This window comes from Gymnoscopelus braueri (genome assembly GCF_963280865.1).
Source record: "Gymnoscopelus braueri genome assembly, chromosome: 10".
Classification (NCBI taxonomy): domain Eukaryota; kingdom Metazoa; phylum Chordata; class Actinopteri; order Myctophiformes; family Myctophidae; genus Gymnoscopelus; species Gymnoscopelus braueri.
In genome coordinates this window covers 37,179,827-37,201,843 of record NC_137611.1, presented here as the reverse complement: position 1 = coordinate 37,201,843, position 22,017 = coordinate 37,179,827, and the positions used below count along the sequence as shown (strand labels likewise).

At 41.7% G+C, this 22,017-nt stretch overlaps 2 protein-coding genes across 4 annotated transcripts in view; one reads left to right on the top strand and one right to left on the bottom strand.

The window, feature by feature from the left end:
- LOC308094315 (myosin IXb) overlaps positions 1-20,024 on the top strand; it is a 36,654-nt gene extending 16,630 nt beyond the window's left edge. Inside the window, exons 12-41 of one of the 3 annotated variants that reach the window (XM_080440885.1) lie at positions 570-711; positions 1,467-1,656; positions 1,903-1,978; positions 3,103-3,192; positions 3,329-3,368; positions 3,595-3,717; positions 3,938-4,018; positions 4,189-4,299; positions 4,454-4,576; positions 4,690-4,839; positions 5,081-5,229; positions 7,636-7,941; positions 8,158-8,239; positions 8,607-8,807; positions 9,683-9,762; positions 9,914-9,984; positions 10,715-10,899; positions 11,224-11,331; positions 11,805-11,975; positions 12,609-12,650; positions 12,757-12,868; positions 13,088-13,161; positions 14,508-14,700; positions 14,834-14,962; positions 15,717-15,822; positions 16,107-16,238; positions 16,573-16,696; positions 18,122-18,225; positions 18,466-18,593; positions 19,046-20,024. In XM_080440885.1, coding sequence (XP_080297011.1) covers positions 570-711; positions 1,467-1,656; positions 1,903-1,978; positions 3,103-3,192; positions 3,329-3,368; positions 3,595-3,717; positions 3,938-4,018; positions 4,189-4,299; positions 4,454-4,576; positions 4,690-4,839; positions 5,081-5,229; positions 7,636-7,941; positions 8,158-8,239; positions 8,607-8,807; positions 9,683-9,762; positions 9,914-9,984; positions 10,715-10,899; positions 11,224-11,331; positions 11,805-11,975; positions 12,609-12,650; positions 12,757-12,868; positions 13,088-13,161; positions 14,508-14,700; positions 14,834-14,962; positions 15,717-15,822; positions 16,107-16,238; positions 16,573-16,696; positions 18,122-18,225; positions 18,466-18,593; positions 19,046-19,335 — 3,913 coding nt within the window. In that variant the 3' untranslated portion in view covers positions 19,336-20,024. Of the gene's footprint in view, positions 1-569; positions 712-1,466; positions 1,657-1,902; positions 1,979-3,102; positions 3,193-3,328; positions 3,369-3,594; positions 3,718-3,937; positions 4,019-4,188; positions 4,300-4,453; positions 4,577-4,689; positions 4,840-5,080; positions 5,230-7,635; positions 7,942-8,157; positions 8,240-8,606; positions 8,808-9,682; positions 9,763-9,913; positions 9,985-10,714; positions 10,900-11,223; positions 11,332-11,804; positions 11,976-12,608; positions 12,651-12,756; positions 12,869-13,087; positions 13,162-14,507; positions 14,701-14,833; positions 14,963-15,716; positions 15,823-16,106; positions 16,239-16,572; positions 16,697-18,121; positions 18,226-18,465; positions 18,606-19,045 lie in introns of all 3 variants that reach the window. The other 2 variants (XM_080440887.1, XM_080440886.1) reach the window with 2 other exon arrangements.
- sppl2 (signal peptide peptidase-like 2) overlaps positions 1-22,017 on the bottom strand; it is a 237,084-nt gene that overhangs the window by 37,349 nt on the left and 177,718 nt on the right. The window lies entirely within an intron of this gene.

The window sequence follows — 22,017 nt, the reverse complement described above, 5'->3', positions numbered from 1 at the left end:
CCTGCGGAAAAAGTAAATCCGCATCTCCATAAAGCTTGTCAACATACGGAAGCACAAAGTGCTCTAATATCTCCTGATAGATGGCTGTGTTGACTCCAGTATGAAGTTTTTGTCATCTGCTGGTGTTGGTCCACTGTGTTTTAAGTCCAGAGTCAACACAGCCAGGTGTGAGACACTAGACTCAACAATACAAACAATACTCAACAGTGCCACAGGCTGATCACCTCCATGCCACGCCCCATTGATGAAATGTGTTCAAATGTAGCCCAGACCAAGTGTTGAGTGCATAAATTAACATACTTTTCAGATGGTTGACATAAAAATATTTTCTTTGTGTGGTCTTATGCAATATTCTAATATTTTAACATATGGATTTGTGCTGTATGCCATAATCAAGATTAAAACAAAAAGTTTAACATTTTTCACTTTATGCGCAATTGAGAATATTATATGAAAGTTTCACTTTTTGAATTATATTAGGAAGAAAATTTACTTTTCTCAACATTTTTGAGAAGGATCTGTAAATGTGGTGAAAGTGATATTATGCTTATTTTTTCTCATTTCCTCAGCCTTCCTCAGGCTAAAGATGGCACCCTGTTGGACAGGTTTAAACAGCAGCATCAAGACAGCCCCTTCTTTGTGTCGACCACAAAGATGGAGCCTACCTTTGTCATCCAGCACTTTGCCGGGAAGGTCAAATATCAGATCAAGGTGGGGCTATTGGTGAACACTGGAGACATTTCTTGCCTAATGAAGAACATGGTGGCAGAGTAATCCGCTATATGTTAAGTACTAGCCTTCAGCTTTGGCATTTGCTGTCTGGAACACAACCAGAGCCTGCAGATGCTGAAGAATTAAAGCTACATTACTGCTTGTACAGTAATTGAAAGGTTGCAGCTTTGAACACCCAAGACAGACACAAAGTATGAGTGGCAGTTGACCCCCATTTGCTCTAGCGGTGCTGCCTAGTGGCCAACAGTAGAATAGTAGTTAGACTGTGCATCACCCTGTTGTGAATGTGTAATTGACTATTAAGCATGACTTGACACTGCTTGACCACTAACCCTGTTGGTGGCTGGCGAGACTTCATGCTGCTTACTCCGCTGATCTCACTCTTTTGTAAGTGTCATAGCCAACTCACCCGGTGTATATGATATTATGCTAAATCAGTACTTGTTGTCTAGGCTTTTGGTTACTGCCCTCGGCTGTGGACAGGTCAGAACTTCATTTAGCTTAGCGTATCAGATAGGCATAATATTTTATGTCGGAAAATATCAGTTTTTTACAGCATCACTTGTACCCAGGTTATGGCGCTGCAGTGCACACCCTTAGCGGCATCGGTTCTCCTTAGCCAGCTCTGGGTGGCTCCGACAACGCTGCAATTTGCATTTTATCTAAGCAAGCTTAGATAAAAACATGCACACACATAGAGACATATTATGCAAACCTATTCTTCTCTCTTGTAGGATTTCCGTGAGAAGAACACAGACCACATGCGTCCTGACATGGTGTTGCTGTTGCGAAGCAGCAAGCGGGCGTTCATCCGTCAGCTGGTTGGCTCCAGTCCGGTAGCGGCGTTCCGATGGGGCATCCTCAGAGCCACCATCCACATCATTGCGATCTTCAAGGAGACTGGTCGTCGCAGGGCAGAGTCAAGTAGGAGCCTCATGTTCATGATTCTTCCTCCTTTTCTATTTACCTGGGATTCTGCTTTGCATTGTTTTTTGGATGCTCCTTAAACTAGGAGACTAAAATTAGCAACGTTAACGTATTTGTCAAACCACTTTGGTTTACTTTGTTGTGTTCCTCCCTTCATCCTTGCTCATTTTTTCTTTCTCGTACTCCTCGCTTCTTTGTTATCTTGAATTCTGAGTCATATTTTAATGTCCAATGTCTCTACAGATGCAGCCAGACGCCGCAACCGAAAGTCCCTGGGTTCCATAAGGAAGAGCAGCCTTGCGGTGGACAGGTTATCAAGGTACAATCAGGGAGTCCCCGCGGGAGTTTCACGTACACGCGCGTGCATGTGCGTGCACAACCTGCGCACCCGCGCGAAATTTTCCGGGTCTAATTCGGTTCTATTTTACCAATATAAATCAACTTTTTTCCTTTTTTTTTTGCTGTAAAAATATTTGTATCAGCACAGGTGGGGCCCCCCCTGCTGGTGGCCCCCCCGCACCGCATCACTTGCTACCCCTCCGTTACGCCACTGGTGCTCGGACTTAAGGACGAGACAAGGACAGACAGGCGACTCAAACTGCACAAGATCACAAACCTCTTGGCATTTTTCAGTAAGAGATGGACATGGATAGAATTTTATAATAACAGATTATGTTCGGTGCCAGAAATCTCACCGTTGAGCTGCGTGGCGCTGTTTAAGCTGTAGACTCCAAGACGAGTAATCCATGTGAAACAAAGCATGCGTGCATTTTGCACGATGGTCCTGGCTAACGCCTGGAACGATAACATCTTTCACGCGGGCTACAATGGCGCAGCGATCGCGCATACAAAATGAGTCGTTTTCCCCAACGTAAAAAGTTTCGGAGTTATAGGGGTTTTAGGAAGGAGATAGAACGGAAGCGGATGGGGAGCCATGTTTTTTGGCACAGTGATCTATAAGGCCCTTCCTTCTCAGAATCACCGTGGGTGATTCTAGAGCTGCTCCAGCCCCTCCCGTGTGGAAAAAAAAAAAAAAAAAAAAAGAGACTGAAAACACGGTTCAGACCGTGTTCGGCACCGAAGCGCTACTCTGTGAAAACACGGTTCAGACCGTGTTTGGCACCCGATGTATTAATACCTGCCACCTTTTGTTGCTGAGCGTACGTGGCTGACAGTTGGTAACAAACTATTTGTAATGTTCTCCAATACAAGCTTTAGTATGTTTCTGCATTCTGCCTTGTATACAAAACTATTTGATAGTGCTCTTTGGCCTCAGCCTCAGAGCTGCGTCTCTCCATTCTATATAGAAAACGGAACACAAATGATTTTTTTCCCCATTATTATTTGTATTGTTTTGTTTGTTTGCTCTACCAAGTTGACATAGTGTTTAAAACAAACCATAATCATTTGCAGCTCATCAAGGTGTCTCTCTGATATCCACAGCACCAGTCTGACACTGGATTTCTCCTTCGATCGCTCTGATGAACATCCTCTTGATGTTTTTGAAGACATCTTTGCCAGCTATGAGAATAAGTAAGTGAAACATATGCTCCTGATATTCAGCTGTTGAAAATATTCCTTCAGTGCTTTGACTGAGATGATATGCCACATCTGTCTTTAGCCTCATCATTTAATCAGTTCCACTCATTTTGCGTTTGTTCCCCCATAGGAAAAGCAGAGGCAGCCGACAGAAACAGCTCATCCCAAAGGTATTATGATAATATCGCCTGGAAGTACATATAACAGGCTGTTGCCAACAGCTGTTGGCTACATTTATTGCCTTAGATATTCTTGTCCCAAAGTGCCATCAGCGCTTGAAAGAGACATTGTTTATTCATTTTGCATACATTGTATTACATTGGAAGTCAAAATGTTTATGACCTTTGTTTGGAGTCATGAAGCTTAGAGCTGCTATCATGTGGTTTTTCTCCACAGAATCTCATGGACGTGCGCTCTCTCAAACATGTCATGGGTCTCACCCAGCACGATCAAACTGCCATGTCCCTCCTCTGTCCCCACCAGCGCAAGAAGCCCCCAAGTATTAGTGCACAGTTTGAGGTTCGTCTTCCTCTCTGCAGTGATATGCGGTATATAATGTTGCATAAGAAAAGGATTGGAGTCAGTGCACCTTTCAGTTCACCTAATTAAGACTATAAATTGAAAGAAGAAATTGCAACTATTTATACATTGGATGTGGTATTGCAATTTTAAACGATGAGGTTTTACAATGATGAAGCAAACTGGCAAGAAGCCACAATGAGCTGTATGTATCTTACAGGCTTCACTCAATGAGCTGCTAGAGACTGTTGGAAAAGCTGAGCCGTTCTTCATTGTCTGTATACGCTCCAATGCAGAAAAGGTAAACTGTTAGTGACTTCACCGAAGTCACTAACCTGAGGTACTTACAAACTTGTTGCATTTTAGTGGATGTAACATAATGTAGTGTAATGTGTTTCATCATATTTATGAGTTGACAAATGGACAAGTTGTGTTTTGGAATGGAACCCTTCAGACAATGTTTTCTTGCAGAAGGAGATGCATTTTGATGAGGAGTTTGTGTTGGAGCAAGTGAAGTACACGGGCATGCTGGAAACCATTCGCATCCGCAAGTCTGGCTACAGTGCCAAGTACACATTTAAGGTGGGCGATGACTAATGTACTGTGATGGTAAAAAGAAAAACACTACAATGGGCGTAACCACCTACTCCACATAAGGAATTCACATAAATACATCCATGTGATTGCCCTTAAGGAATAGATGTAATCCGTTGATGTTTTCTTTTTGCTGACTAAGGAATTTGTTGAGAGGTTCAGAATGTTGCTACCAAGAGGGGCTGCTGCAACACAAGAGGAGATAAGTAAATTGCTTCTGAAAATGGAACTGGATCCGACCACCTACCAAATAGGGAAAACCAAGGTAATGAATGAAATTATGTACAGTACTGTTGTCATAGCTCAATGGGCAGAGCATAGTAATAACACTGAAAGATGGGCTCACCTACGCTAAAAGCCTATTGTTCATCTATGCAGGTTTTCCTCAAGGAAAAGGAGAGTCAGCGACTCAAAGAAATGCACCACAAGGAAGTGATGCGTAACATCGTCATCTTGCAGCGCTGGTTCAGAGAGTGTTTGATTACGATGCACTTCCGGCAAAGGAAAGATTCCGCCAAGGTCATCCAGGTGATTCTGAGATAAGCTCACAGGCACAGCATGCTGATCCTAATTGATTATGGATACAATCATATTCAAAATTTTGCTAGATATTGTCAGCCCAAATATTAATCATGAATATTATTATCAATCATGACCCTATGACCTATATACATTTGCTACATAAAGTGACACATGAATAGTATCACAATATAAGAGGAACCACAGCCCTGCAAAGTCCCAGAGTTGACAGAATCTATGTGCGTTTCAGAGATGCTGGCGTCAGTTCACTTTAGAGAATAAAAGCCGAGCTGCCACGGTGATCCAGTCTGCGTGGCGGAGTTCGCTGAAGAGGGCAGAGTATGTCGGTCAGCTGGATGAGGCCAAGGGGATGCCCACAAACCGCCCTGGACGACAGAGGTACTTCATGTTAAGCTTCTGTCGCCGTAACAGACAATTCTAATGTGTTTTTTTGGCACAATATTCTTGTGAAGAACTGGTGATTTCCACATCTGGAAAAGTATGGACATTTGTGAAAGGAATACAGAAAAGGTTTATGAAGCCCAAAGGTAGGAAAAAGAAACTCTGAGATGAGTTTTGGTTTCATTTCGAACAGACTTCTGGGAATCGTAGATAACTGGCTCTGGAGTCGCCAAAGAGACTACAAAAGATTGTTAACATGACCTGACATGTCTGAAAATAGCAGATCTATGTGTCGTGATGTGACCCATTGTGAGCTTTTAGATCTGTTATTAACAGAGTATACATTAACCATAACCTGAACCATTCTTTAATTTGATACAGAAAATCTACATATTTTCTAGTTTTGGGTGAAAATAGCAGATCGACAAGCTAAAAACACATTGTGTTTTTTAACTTGTAGATCTGCTATTTTAAGCAAAGAGATTTTTTTGTAGAGGGAAGTACTAGCTGACCTACTGTAGAGCCTTGGGGGAACCCCGGTCAACTAAGTATATAGGGTTTAAGTGATTCATGGCGAACGTAGCACAGAATCATCAATGCTTCTTCCTGTCTGGGCGCTCCATGTTGAGTCTCTGCCAAATCATTCAGTTAAAATTCTGATTTGATCTGATCACAGACAGGGAGGAAACAAACTGACCATCTTTTCAAAGGGTAAATGTAAACAACACTGTAGTGAGCCAAGTCATTTATTAGATTTGCTTGGTTACAGACTAGCCATGCTAATAAGAATCTAAAGTGTCGGAGCAAAACCACCTTGATTTGAACCCTGGTCATTACATTGGGGTCTGATTTATTCTTAGTTGTGCACGGGAAATGGCAAATCTACATGCTTATAGATTGACTATTTCACCCACCCTAAAGAGTCTAAGGAGGGATGATGTAGCAGCTGAGTGGTACAGTAGATGTTTGGTTTTCCAATGCTGGAGACCCACATTCTAATCCAAGTGGTTACACATGACAATGATATTCTTATTGAAAGTCATAGGTCACATCCCATGTGGTTTTTAGGCTGGTTTGTATGCATGGTTACTGTCTGTTTACCTTGATCACACTCATTGCATAATGTTTTACTCTCATGTTGCTCAAGTTCTCTTATCCGCCTTAACACCCTCAAAAATATTTGTGCCATTGTTAGGCAACTGGATGTTCAGATACAGTGACATGGTCTGGGCCAGGACTATTAGTCTTACAATTCCTTTTAGCTTTTATCTTATTATTTGATCATTTTAGTGCAAAGCATTTCTCATGCCTACTTTTATCCCTGTTTTTGCCTAGTTTGTTTTAGTTATCTAACCGTGATGTGGACATATTACTTACCTCACCCCACAGGTCATAGCAGGCTTCCCTTCCAACTGACAAGCTCTAGATATTTCAGTCTGTAATGTTCTCATAAATAAAAACATAAGTAAACAAGAAATGATGACGCAGTCATATTAATACCAGGTTGCTGCACGGAACCAAATGGACCCGTGGTCCTATACCCTTTCGCTCGCGGAGTAACAAATCGCTGTTGGAGGCGGCGCTGTGTGTATGAGGAGTCAAGTCAATAGTTTGTTTGTTTGGCGACGACCACACTTTCTTTTTTTTTAATAGTTTGTTTGGAGGCAACGACCACACCTTTTTTTTTGTTCTGGGCTATGATCCCATAGCATGGGAAGACGCCCGCCATTCAGAGTATGGGGAAGTCTCGGGGAAGTCTCCCCATTGGCTTAAAGGATTGAAGGACAGCCAATGATGAAAAGGTCGCTAGAAAGTGTTGAGTAGTTGATCAGTCTCTTCCTAGACCAGGCTGCAAGCAACCTGATAAAAACTGTTATTATTCTAATGCAAAAAAATAGTTATATGTTATGTATGTATTTGTATACAAGCAGAACATCTGTGTAATGAGCTTGCCTGGCGTTGCCGGGGCTATTGCACTGACAAGGCGTCATGAAGCTATGGGTGGATCAGCGTGTTCAGGTCATGGTACCCAGCATCCCTGGGTTATTACATGGGTGAAAAGGGCTCTCTTCCTCTCCATCCCCCTCTCAGTCTTCCCTTATCGTCGGGGATCTCCATATACTGTATGGGCATTTGAGGTAATTCTCGACAGTAGGGATCTCCAAATATAAGCTTACTTTGGGCCAACATACCCAGGTATCTTGGGCCCCGCGATAATTGCGTCGTAATCTATAACCCGTCCGCCCGCCCCGTGGTTCAACCCGCGGAACCTGCGGCCTACGGGTCGGCCCGCGAATCACTAATGTATACCGTATGTGTGTACAATTTCCAATTACATATTTATTTGGCAGACCTAGACACTGTTGTTTCAATCTCCATAACTGGTTCTCTGATCGCACACAGCGTGGAGAGGAGAGAGCTGAAGAGACAAACGGGAGTAGAGCACAGCCCCGGCAGGCACAGCCCTGGCAGGAGGGAGTCCCGGCAGGCCAGTGGATCCCCGATTCTGCTCCACAGACCCATGTCTGTGCCACTGGACTGCCTAGTTTTCAGTGGTCACGGGGGCTCCACCAGCCCCTCCTCGCCCCAAAGCGGCTCCATCCAGGACAAGGCAGAGCGGTGTAGGGAGAGGAGGAGCGAGGGAGATCGCACTGATGACTCGAGTCCAGAGAGACAGCCAAGGAGGGATAAGCGGTTGGAAGGGTTAAAGTAAGTTACATTGCTCACTTATTCTGCCCCCATCTCTGCTTCATGAAGTGTCACACTTTTCTGATCTGACCTCATCTTGATGAAGAAAAATGAAAGTCCCCCGTCCTTATCTCACGTCACTCTTATTTATTTGTCGGGGACTTTTATCTTGATATGATTGGCAATAATTGTTCTTGTGCTTGTTTGGTTTCACCTTATTTCACTTTTGTGACACAGGAACAAAGGGAAGTCGATGTCTGTTGACGAACTGTCTAAGATCACCTCTTCAAGCTCTGATAGCGCCCCCTCTGCACCGGAGGTACCCCCTGTTTATGTGTTTGTCTTTTATATGGTGTTGTATCAGCAGAGAATTCAATTCTAACTACATTCACTTTAGCTATTTCTAGAGTTATAATATTTAACACTGAAGTGGTAAAACAGTGATAAAATACTGTGATAAAATGTTTTATACTGTTACAACTTTTGTATTCAATATTGTGTGTGTTTTGACTTTGTAATGGAACGGCTACCCTTAACTTCTCAGTGCTGCCTGCTATATGAAGTATTGGATGTTATATACTGTAAGCTTACATCCTGCCATTGACAAGTATGGATAGAGCGTCCACAGACCTCAAACAATGAAGATCTTCCAATCTGTGGCTTATGACCTTTCCTGGCCCAATTAGGACGCGGTGCGCCTCCGCACGAAGCCCAGACGCAAGCGGCGATTAGCTTATGCCCGCAGTGGGCTGATGATTAACTTTAATAAATCCAAGGACAAAGAATACTGGAGTTTTCCTCTGCCTCCCATCAGCCCTGATGCTGATGGGCCTTGCATGAAGACCTCGGCCAGTGCTGTGGACATCCGAGTCAGGCCTCGGGTCAAGGTACTGACCTGAGGCACGAATAACTGAAGCTGTGTTCTGCATGCGCGCCTCGCATGTCCATTCGCCTTACCATATGGCCCAAACGGATAACTCTGTGATGTGCTGAGTCTTCCAGCTTCTGCTGTGCAACCCAGGATTCTTTGCTGTTTTTTGCTGACATGCGAAAAATGAAACAAAAATGCAAGGATGTGAGAGGTCTTTTCCACAGCTTGTTTCAGACCTTTTTTGACAGTTGACATGTAACGATCATCACAACTGATAGATAACAATGATCATAGGTTTTATGAATGTGCCTTTGGTCACCTCAAACCGAACGAAAAAGGTGTTTGTTCCTTGTAGCTAAAATCATTTTATATGATTACTAATATATCCTGTAGGAGGTGCAAATCTCAATCAAATCTCAGTTTGGATATGGTTAATGGGGGTGGGGTGATTAAAACGACTTACCTAACAAAATTACTAACACGAGTGTCCTTATTTTGGATAATGCTGCTAGCCCATAAGCAGAACGGGACATGGTTAATGTGAATACATTTTGAAGTCATATTAATTACAGCAAAAAAGGTCAAAATGTAAGTGGTGGTGGGATAAAGTACTGCGAAATTCCGTAACAAATTCCGTGCAAATGGTGAAGTGGCTCACATCTATTCATCTAATGCAAAGCTGCGGTGCCTGTTACTGGTTTAACATGGTGGTGGGAGAGACTGGAATTCATGGGTGTGGGCATTGCAAGGGACTGGCGCAGAATGTGGGCACCGTATATGGAACCATATGTATAGTATCAAAAGGGTGCTTTGCTTCATCTGTAACTTAACGCACTGGATATGAAAGAAAATATTATTTTTTTGTCTTGACGTGAATTTTGCTTCACGCAGTTTAACACACCGGATGAACTGGAGGGAAATAGGTTCAGTCTACAACCAAAGTCCATTCATTCTCCATCAACACCTGAGAGGTAAACCCCCTCTAGCCAATGGCTAATAAGATAAATCCATACATCAACTTATTGTTTTTACACATTGTGCTTCAGCTTTTTATTAAAATAATGTCATGTTAGACAAGTTTTTTGCATGGGATTCATCGAGGTAATTTCTTGTTCTCTACAGGACTGGGTTCCTCAATAAAATTCTGAAGAAAAGGATGCCCAGATTCTCCCCAACAGATGAGGAAAGAGGAGGTAGACCAAACATTTCCTAAATTATGAAGGAAGCTGTACAACTTCTCTGTTAAGCACTGATGTGTTAAACATGAAAGCAAAAGCATCCACACTACTGCCATCTAGTGGCTAAGAGCTTATCAAACCTTTTGAAGGTGAAGGATATGAAGGCCCTCATAGTGTGTCCTTTGTGTGATTTAAAGTGCTTTAGAGTCTCTGCTCATTAAGAACAATAATAAAAAATCCCAAAAGATATATTAAAATCATAATCATAGCTGGTAGCTGACCAACTTTGATGACATAATTGCAATGTCCCTGGTTTGAATCAGGCTGGACTAGAGCTATGCTTCCTGTCCTTCGCCTCTCTCTGCCCTCAGTTTCCTGTCTCTCTACTATCTAAATTTGAGGTCAGCCATACTGTAGCTAAATGGGTAGAGAGGCTGCCTGGGAAACAGAAGGTCCCAGGTTTGATTCCCGGCCTGGCTATGTGTCGAGGTGTTCCATGAGCAAGACACTTAACCCCTAACTGCAGCCACCCCCCCCCCCCCCCCCCACTCTCAATATGACCACCTGAACAGCCATCAGCTGGGTGAAGCTGAAACTGAATTTCCCTCACAGGATTGATAACTAAGTAAAACACGTGCCTAAAAATAATATTAAAAGGAAAAAACAACAATCATGCCCACCTGTTGTGAGTGCAATTGATCCTGACCATGTGAAAGCTAATACTCTCTCACATGTTTGCATGCAGGCACCTTGCCCAATTATACCCCACATCCCTACCGAAGGTCGACGGGACCGGACAGCGGACGGCGCCGGAACCCCACCATTCGAATCAGTCGGGCCACTCGGGGTGAGCCTAGGAACTCCTCTCTGGAGCGGGAGATCACGGACACCAAAGAGCTCCGCGACCTAGATGAATTCCTAGGCATTCAAGTGAGCTCTTTACCTCAGGTCAAATAGACCATGGCATGTAGTACAGATGAGCTCATTTACTATTTACAGTTCGTTTTTAGGGTACAAGTGAAGAGTGGCTTTCCAAAATGAAAAGGTAATGCCTCTTTTTCGAAAAGCATTGAACATTGAAATGCAAATGACCTACTTCATTACTTAACACCTTCTAAAGACAGGATCCTCTTTGTTTTTGAGTGATGATCCAACCCCCCTAGTCAAAATTTGAAAGTAAGCTGTGTAGAGGAAGACGTGTATATTTCTGTTTATCAGGTCGTGTGTTCATCATGTCTTCATCTGTGCTCCAAGGTCATTGATCTTCGTAGCAGGGCCAACGAGCTGTCGGCAACGGAGAGCATCTTCCTTACAGCCACCATGCAGTTCAGGGATACCATTAAAAGCATGTACTCTCTCTCGGTTAGTTCAGCCTTTTTCTCCATACTAGCATGTTTTTCTTTCATTAGGAACTTCATGAATTAGGAGCTACATTAAATGACTTAAATGTCTATTTCTCTTTATTGGGATGCTTGCATTTAGTGGACATGCATACGTACAGTACCTCTACAGGACTGAATTAATGGTAAACCAGTCAGCACGACATCCACCACTTTAGAAAAACCTTGTCTAAGAATAATTCTTCCTACACATTTACAGTACCAAGAAGTACAAATAGACCAACTTAAACACAGATGATATTAATTCTTTCTGTGCCTTACCAGGAGCAAAGAAATGACAAAGTAATGAAGGTGGAGAGTGGAGGCAAGGTGGGCCAGCTAATAAGAGGATGACTGCTCCTGGCTTCTAAGGGAGTCAGGAACAGGTTGAATTCTGCCACACAAAGTGTTCCACCAAACTGACATATTTCTCTGCTTATGTAAACTGGCTTACAGAAGCCCCAAATCGCATACAAGGACCTCATGAAGGGATACCAGAACAGAGTGAGCAGTCTGTCTGGGCCCAAGCAGAAGGCAGATGTTCAGCTGGTGGTCAACCTGTTCCAGTCTGTGCTGGATGGCTTCATCAGGGGGCAGCTCAAATTAGCTGAGGCTGAACCAGTCAAGGTAAATTCCTGTGACTATGAAGTTAGATCTACATACTGTACATGTAGGAAATACAGTATATAAAATCGACACAAGTCTAAAAGCCCCACTAGCATACCCTGGCCTTAAGTGGCAAAATGGGGAGGGGGGGCATATATTGCATATTCACTGATGGAGGGAAGACCATGGTCTCCAAAAATGTATATTAGAGATATCTTGTGTGCAAAGTTGACAATTTTGGCCTGATGATGGCACTAGAGGCTACATCATGCGGCCCCCCCAAATCGCAATGGTTAGGATTCAAGTTTCATGGCAATCCACTCATTACAATTTGAGGTTTCATGGCAATCCACTCATTACATTTTGAGATATCTTGTATAGAAGTGGAAAATATGGCTTTATTACAGAGTTACTAAAATGTGAACGAATTATGCATGAAACCATGCATAAAATACTTTAAAGATTCTCTCATATAGTGTTTGTGTGTGTCTTGGATATATTATGGCATTTGAAATATTACAAAATATTTGTAAATGTATGTTTTTTTTCTTCTTGAAACTCCATATTGCAAATGCATTGTAATCATTTACCTTAATTTTTGTTATGAAAAGTGTTGTGTTTAAATTGAGATTATTCTCTCCAACTTTGTTTTAGTCCACCAAGAAAACAAAGAAGAGGAGGAAAACGGAAAAATGTGTACGTTGAGATTAATCATTTCCTCTCTGTGACCATTTGCTTAGTTCTCTTACTTAGTAGCAGGTAAATTGATTTTGATTTTGTCTGATCCCTGTTGCCCCTACAGCCAGACGGCCCTCTGGACCACATGTTCAGCACGTACCAGGTGAACATCATGCAGTCGTGTGACTTGTGTGGCTCCTACATCTGGGGCATGGAGAAGGCCTACATGTGTAGCGGTGAGTTCAAGTCCCGCACAGCCCCACACTCCCCTGGTGGAACCTCATGCTTAATCTGTACTCCGTCGTACAATGGTGTTGCGCACCGAAAATAGCCAATATACAAGCTCATAACATGTGGCACGTTATGAGCTCACGCGTTATGAGCTTTCAGACCCTAGAATGGCCTTTGATTCTTTTTCATCATGAGGTTCTCTTTGTTTATGTGCTTCTTTGCAGCGTGCAAGTTAATATGCCACAAGAAATGCCTCGACAAAATCATCACTGATTGCTCAACACGTTGTGCCAGGAAGGTAGGAATTAACATCCTCAATGACTCACAGCTATGTATTTGAATAACTTGATCTAGAAATGGCTCAATAGGCCTTTACCTCCCAATGTGTTTGATGATACCTGATGGTGATTTCACTGTTGCCGTTGTCTTTTTCATCTTCAACAAAACAATACCTACCTTCAACAAAACAACTGCTAAAAAGTTAAAGCTCTATATTCTTAGTAATCTTTGCTTTAGACTCTACTGTATAGTACTGAATAAACAGTAGTATAGAGAGTTTGTTCAGTGACAGGGGTCTCCCTGTCTCTCCAGCTCTTTTGTAAACAGAAAATACATTTTCTACTGTCACGTGGGTCAACAATTTCATTCAGCTTAAAAGTCTTCCAATTCCAAATTTGTCTGCTCGTTATTTTGTTTCATCGATTCAGGTTGGAAATACATGCCCCACCCATTTATGCAATACCCCCGTTGTACCCATCTGTCTGTAACACTTTTATGCCCATATTTGAAGATTTCCGTATCTCTCTGTCTGTGTCCCTTTATGCCCATATATGGAGATTTCTGTATCTGTCTGTGTCCCTTTTATGCCCATATATGGAGTTCGGTTTTTCGTTTTTTTTATCCCCATGCCAGCGTAACGGGTGGTTTTCAATGCAAAAAAAAAGAAACTGAGTTAAGGTGGTTACACACCGGCGAATGTGCGAATATACGCAAAATTCGGACTCGTTCCGAATAATTAAAAGACGCTTTTTCGCTTCGCTTTTCCGCTTTTTCGCGCCATGTACGCTTGCATTGACTTTATAAGGTTTTTTAAAAAAGCGTATTATTCGCACGAAAAAATCGCCCCGGTGTGTAAGGACCTTTAGAGGTGTTTTTCTGAAAATCCCATCGTTGGGATGGATGGCTTCCTGGTTTTTTGGAATGACGTCACATCCGACTACTTCTTCTCTGAGTGACGATCGATCATTCTGTGTTAGGAAGCCCTTTGTGGAATTAAAAAAGGCCATCAAGTGATGCATTTGAAAGAACGCATATATGCGATCTTGGCAATCAATGTGTTAAAGAGCTGCAAAGACGGGGAGACCCCTGTTACTGAACAAACACTCTATAGCAATGACTTGAAATATATGGAATATAGAGCTATTTAACACTTATTTGAACAAAATATCACCTACATGACCTTTAAAACACACATATGTCATGTTATAAATACACATGTAAGAGTAATCTGCAGTAGAGGAAATGAAGAATAATGTCTTCTGTCTTTTTCTCTCTGATTATCTTTCTTTCACGTCGATCTGTTTTATCTCTACAATGCACTCTTGCATTGCGTCTCTGTTTGTGCGTCTCGTGTATGTGATACAGGATGACAGCATCCCCGGCTCTCTTCACTTCGGGGTGCACGTGTGTGTCCTCACCAACAGTGTCAACCCAGTGCCCATGGTGGTGGAGATGATGCTCATGCACGTGGAGATGAACGGCCTCTATATGGAGGGCATCTATCGCAAGTCTGGCGCTGCTTCTCGAGCCAGGGAACTGCACCAGATCCTGGAGACGAGTAAGACCAGCCTTACTATCAGAATATTGAGCTATTTAACACTTCTCCTGATGTGACCCACCGAGTGGTGCTGCAGTACAGCTCATAGAATTGGTGCACCTCTTAATGAGTGTGTCCGATTTCTTGTGCTCAGATCCTGAGGAAGTAAATCTAGAGAACTACCCGCTCCACACCATTGCAGGCCTGATTAAACGTTGGCTTCGAGAGCTGCCAGACCCCCTTATGACCTTCAACCTCTACAATGACTTCCTGCATGCTGTGGGCAAGTACTTTTTTTTATGGGGCTGGTTTGCTGACGATGCACATGTTTTTCTCCAGCTATGTCACATAAATACAATTATGTTCATCAATCAATCATCAATGTATCCAATGTATCAATGTATCCAGCAAGATAGCTGGGGTACGACATGAGAGTATGGCAGCAATGTATGAGACCCGGGTGCTTAGGAAGGGGAGAGCTATTGCTAGGGATAGAACGCACCCATTATACAGTCGATACCACCTTTTACCATCAGGACGACGGTACACAGTGCCAATGTTGCAGGCTAGGGCTTCAAGATCATTTGTCCCTACAAGTATAGGACTCCTGAACAAACAGGCCCCATTTCAGTTCTGTGCATAAAATGTAATGTGATGCCTCTTGAACCATGACTGGTGGCCTTGTCTAGTTTGTATGTATTTTGTAATTATGTTATGTGTTTGTGATTTTTTTGTATCCTGATGGCTGCTTGGCACAAAATGAATTTCCGCAAGGACAAATAAATATCTATCTATCTATTACAAGTTATTTATCTTGAAGTGCCTTATTTAATGGCATTAGCCATTGAGGAAACCGTAAACTGCTTATTCACTTTCCCCACCCAGACACTTCTACTGTACCCATCAAAGATTTGAACCTACAGACATCTTGTACCCTACTCACTTCTTAAAGCTTGAATGTAACATTCCAAGTACTGAATTTGCAACTTTTACTGTCTGACAACTTTAGATTTATATCCTTATTTGTTTGCACACAGAGCTGCCAGAGAAGTCTGAGCAAATGCGAGCCATCTATCAAAAGCTTGATGAACTTCCCTCTGCTAACTTCAACACATTGGAACGGCTAATTTTTCACCTTGTCAAGTAAGGAAAATTAAATTAACTTGATGTGCTGTACGCCCATTTGCTCCAAAAACAAAATGCTTCCGCCATGTTGTGCAATGAATTATAAATGTCCTGTTAGAACATGTTTCTTTTGCTTAATGATTTATGTAAAGCACATTGAGTTGCCTTGTTGAAATTTGCTATACAAATAAACATGCATTTCTTTGCCTAAGGACTCCTGTAAGCTACTGTATCAGTATATTGTGTCTTCTGCTAAAGTTATTATAATCATGAGAAATCCTCACTGGAGTCTTTCTTCCCAGAGTGGCCAAGGAGGAGGAGCACAACAGGATGTCTTCAAATTCTCTTGCTATTGTGTTTGCCCCCTGTATCCTGCGCTCTCCTGACACTGATGACCCCTTTCTTGGCATGAAGGATGTGGGCAAGACCACAAAGTGAGTCCTACTTCACCCACCTTCATCTCCAATATTCTTTATGGCGCGGCCTTATGCCATCTAGAAGAGGGTTTGTCTGTATGTCTTTGGGTGCGTATGTCTGTGTGTATGTCCCCTCAAAAGAAGACGAATCACAGCTCATGCCACTACGTGCATGACGTCACAAAACAAAAAAACATCTGGCCATGAAAGCTTGAAATTCCCGATGAAGTAAAAGTGAAACTTAAGAAAAGAATGAAATTGGGTCGTAGTTTGGTTGTCATTGTAGTTCTGTGCACAGTGGACTCAATAACGTTGTATTTAAAAAAACAGCCTTGACTCTTGTTTTCTACAGATGTGTGGAAATCCTGATCACTGAGCAGTTCAGACGCTACACAGAAAAGATGCAGAATATTCAGCAACTGGAATATGCAGAGGCCCTGGCTATCAATCAGCTCAAATTGAGGAGACAGAACACGGTGAGAAAACACAATTCCCAGCAGTAGCATTTCAAAGCACTATGCAACATACAGTACGTTGAAATATTACTTAGAACCTTCTGTGTCAAACAAGCTTACTGTACATCAGATGGGTAGTTCCAAATAATTTTTATTTTTGTTTCTTAACACATTGCCTGCCAGAATTATTTCTGATTTTTTGCAGTTTTATGCCAGAGATTTTTCATTGAGAAAAAAAAAGTACTCAGGAGCCGAGATACAGAATTTTTAAGTTAACAACGAATTGCATAGGAGTTTAGATCTTCGAAAAATCATATCTCCTTGGTCTTTGGGTCAAATTAAAAAAAAAAAAAAAATAGAAAAAAAATAAAAATGTTTTTGTTTTTTTTAAGATCAAGTTAACTTGATCTTGGCAATCAAGTGATGGATTTGAAAGATCAAGTTAACTTGATCTTGGCAATCAATGTGTTAACCACATGAACCCTAGTGTCCCTATCATGCGCATGTCATGATAGGCAAACAGATACTGGCAGGCAGCTTTCATCACAGAGAAGTATGCAATAGTAAATGCATTCAATTGACTTTTAAATACTTGTAACATGACAGTTCAAAGCACTCATTCCATTGTCTCTGTCGTGGAACAGATTAATCAGATTCTATGTGACATTTAAAACGAATGCTAAGAGTTATTTACAAATGCACTTGATGAAAGGCCTGTATTACTAAGCAGGATTTGGGATTCAGATTTAACCCTGGGTTTTCAGCCTTACGACGGTTGTCCACATCTACTCATGCTCTAATGATGGGGCAACAATGTTATCTTATAAGAACTTTGACGAAGAGCCTGTGTTGTTCGAAACATGCATAACATGTCTGCTCTAAATGGGAGCTATTTGGGGTGCACATCTTTCTGGTATTTTCAGTGTTTCAGCACCTGTTTTATTAGACATTGGGACGTGCGTGTCTTTCATTATCGTTATTCACAGTGTATTATAAGTCTATTAACTTAAGCATTTAAATAGTCAGCGATTGTTTTTTTGTCCTTCCTGCATTTGGAAGCTGCTATGTTGCTTTCAGCCTGGATAATGTCTGGATAAGTGTTTGTCTAATATTGTATTTGTCTAATGTTATAGTTTGCTCTTCGTTTGTGAAATGTGTGACTCAGCTGCCAGTAGAATTGTCTATGTTTGCGATTGGTCATATGCTACAAACACTGCCCCTTTTATGTGAATGCGCTAGATTAGGATATCCTGGGTTGAAATATCTAATTGATAACCATCGTTGTGTGATTGCTTAGCGTGATTACGGATATTAGCGTTAGTTAAGCCAGAAAACATATCCTGGGTATGTTGAACATTTTATATCATAGTACAGACGTCTAATTTATTTAGTAACAACATTGCACACTTTGAACAGCTGGCACTGACAAGTCTGTTCTCTGAGTAGATCGTTGAGAAACCTTCAAAGCTGGATGTTCCCCAGCACATGGACTCCCCGGATAATGTGACACAGACTCTCATCCAGAGGATCAAGTCCATCAAGCAGGAGAAGTGAGTTGAATTTTCTTATTCGTTTTGATACTGTCTGGAATTGTCCAAATATTTACAGTTGACCAAAGAAAATATCTACAGTATGTTCCAATATTGAGTTTGTTCATTTTGAGAATTGCCTGAGCTAAAAAGTCATATCATCATCCCAATGAAAGTATTTTGCCTTTTTTTCCCCGGACGCGTCATGAAAGCTTTTCTGCTGAATACATTAGAATGTTACCTTGTGCGGCTTTCTTCCAGGGAGGACTTGGCGTTTCGGTTGCCTGAGCTGGAACAGGATCAGTCTGATAATGACAACTTGGACTCTGCTTCATCCATGAGCTCAGAGAGCCTTCTAGACGACCGCCTTGGGAGCCTCGATTCGGAAGGTCAGTAGAGAGGTATGATTCTTTCACCTTCCTCTGGCTTTGAAGAAAGTTCAATGTTCTACATTTGATTGGACGTGGTGGTTAAAAGAAACCAGATGGACAGAGACATAACGACCAAAGATGTGGTAGAAGTTGAGTTTCATACAGGGGATCAGTACTAAGATATCTTCAATGACGTTGCATTTCAGCATTCTGTGCCCAAGGTCAAGGTTATTGTTACTATAACTCTGTGTGTTAACATTTTCTTGTCATCGCTCTACTGCCTTCATTTGGGTTGTAATTTGAATGACACATCATACAGGGGTGAGGGGTTCTACGCCCCAGGTCAAGGTCATTCTTTGATTTGTTACATCAGACATGCATAGAAAGACAATGTGCATAAATGAGGTACATGCGTTGTGGGGGCATATGAATGTCTGTACTTAATTGCGTCTTCTTCTTTTTTACACCAGGAAAGGTCAACGTTCGATTGAGAACACAGAAGCCTGACTGCCCCTCTAAACCCCCCGACTTGGCACAGAGAGTTACAAGTCGCATGGGCCAGCTTGATGCGGAGAGGGCATGGACAACCAGCGAGAGCTCATTAGATGTGACCCAATCGCCAAGCATCAACCCTGACCAAGACAGTCCCTCAAGTGCCTTCACCCACTCCTCCCCGACTAACAAGCCACAGCTTACCAGCAAGAACTTTGATGGAAGTTTTGATGACCTGGACATTCCTTTCATTGACGACGATGTCTAATGTGAGGCCAGAACACTAGCAGAGTATATAGAGTAGCAGTTATCAAACCTGGAATGGTGATGAGATGAACTGTGTTATGGCAACAGGAACTGTGCACTTTCTCTTCTCCAATGTCATGATCAAAGCTGCTGTGGAAAAAGCGTGTCTGTAGGAGTACTAGTAATTTGATGGAAGATTAAATAGACTTCAGTGTTTATATCTATACAGTAATGTGGTGAAACACAAATAGCCAAGACTTCTCTGTCCCTTACACACGAGTATAGTGTCTACAATGTTACCCATACACCCCAAATATACATATACTGTAACGGTAAGTATTCCTGGATAACGTTTTGTGAAGTTTTTGCAACAAGCATGTCTCATCAGTTGGGGTCATTTATCTTTTATGTAACATTTGAACAGACTTGTTTTTGATGCCTTTCTAATGGACAGGTTTATCACCACTATTGCTACTAATGGAAGGGGTGAGGGATTGGTCATGTCTGTTTCATTACTCTAATAAGTCCAAGCTTTGTACAGAAACGGTTCTCCATTTTATGCCTTCTGGATATTTAGTCCTATAGTTGGGTGTGTCTTAGGGATTTCTATTGTATATTTACCTCCTATTCATTGTCCTGTGATATACAGTATGATGATGTTGATGAGGAATGGACTATTGCTTTAGTAGACCTATAAAGGAAGTGATGGTCTCCTGCAGCCTTTTTGACTGAAAAGATTTTCCCCATCACATGACTGGTTTTAGTAAGTAAACTTGTCTATGCATGCATTTTTGGATTTTTAAGCATGTCATGCACATTTTATAAGGGGTAAGACTTTTGTATATTGTGTTTAACATCGTCAGAGTTTGACATTTGTGTCAAACTTAAATAAATGTATTAATCACTTCTTAATCATGCAGTAGTAATGTAATAAGTTGAACAATTCAAAAATAGGACCAACGTTCCAACTAACTGACAGCAACTAGTTTACGTTATTTCAAAGAAAAATCAACAGGCTGCAACTTGGATTTATAGGCCATATTTGCCTAAGATGCAATGCACTGGGTACAAATGGGTATAGCGAGTACTCTGACAAGTACAACGGGCATTGCATAACCATGATTTCTGTATCTGTCTGTAGTCTGGCATAGCCAGACGATCTGAGATCTCTGCCTACTGATATATGTGGTGACCTCTAGATTCAACGTAATGGGCTAAAAACGGGGTGGCAACAATTCAGAAATAAAAAGAATAACTGTCTGCATCACAGAACCAATGCAAAGACTTTTGGGCGGTCCTTCATAAGGATGGTATCGATTGGTTTTCAAAACAGTGAGCGTCTAGGTTAATTCATTGAATATACTTTATATTTCTCCAGACATATCATTATTGGCATACATTTCTGATCTTCTACACAAGTCCGATTTAATACTCATATATGGATATGATGCCTTTCTAATGGACAGGTTTATCACCACTGTATCTTATCTGTGTAATTCTGGACACAACTAACTTATTAAAATATTTTCTTTTTTTCTGGAAGAAAATATATTAATTGCTCCTTTTAAAAGATCTGCCAATGTATTTTCTTTTTATCATTAGTTTACATAAAGTTATCATGGCCTTTGACATTTTGCAAACACTTAACAATACCATGAGGGTGCATTACAAATACAAGGCTGCAGAAGGTAACTGAACACACTGTACATTTACTGTAAACACAGCTGTGCAGTGCTCCATACAAGGAGCTCGAGTGTTGCCATATTTTTTTTGAGAGAAATAAGCAACCAGATAGGTCTAGGAAAACGAGCCCAAAAGAAGCTACTTAGGCCACATGAGCACTTTAAACCGTGGACTATTTGAAAATCGCCGATCTATAAGTTGTGAGCTTGTAGATCGGCTATTTTCAACATTTCAACACAAATGCGCCCTGGAACCTTTGGCACAGAACATTTTCATGAAAATATTTGAGAACCACTGGTTTAAATAATAATTTAAAAAATGGAAGCAAGCCTAAATAAACAACTACATTTTAGAAACGAGCCCCCAAAAACGCTATCCGCAACTACCAATTTTTACTAGCAACTAGAAAAAGAAGCCCAATGTCGCTTATAATAAGCCGACATGGCAACACTGACAAGGAGCTTCCTCTTTGTTCCACCGAACCGCGATGATTGCCACCAATAACATCAGGGCATCATTAATACAAACATTTTGCTACGCCAATCACACCTACTGTTTCTACTTCCGCCTACTTGTACCGTCCAATCACTTCACTTCACCTTGCGTCACCATGCTTTCCGCAGCACCTGTGGAAAGCCGTGGTTTCTATTTACAACTCGGTGCTCTGATTGGTGTAGACCCCAACTAACTGTATCCGGTTATTTGCACATACACAAACACTTGAGGCAGCGTTTCCGTATCCGCTCTGGAGCCCAGACCGGATCTACAACCTGTAAAGCAAATTGATCCCAGTCCAACCACTAAGGAAGCGATGTGCTGCCGGAGGGGCGGGTTCACCACTTTCTTCAGGAAAATGGGCAGTGTTGCCATGTCCGCTTATTATAAGCGACTTTGGGCTTGTTTTTCTGTAAAGTAGCTTGTACATATTAATTGGTAGTTACGGGTTGAGGTTTTTTGGGCTTGTTTCTAAAGTGTAGTTGCTTATTTAGGCTTGCTTCCAAAAGTTTTTGATTATTATTTT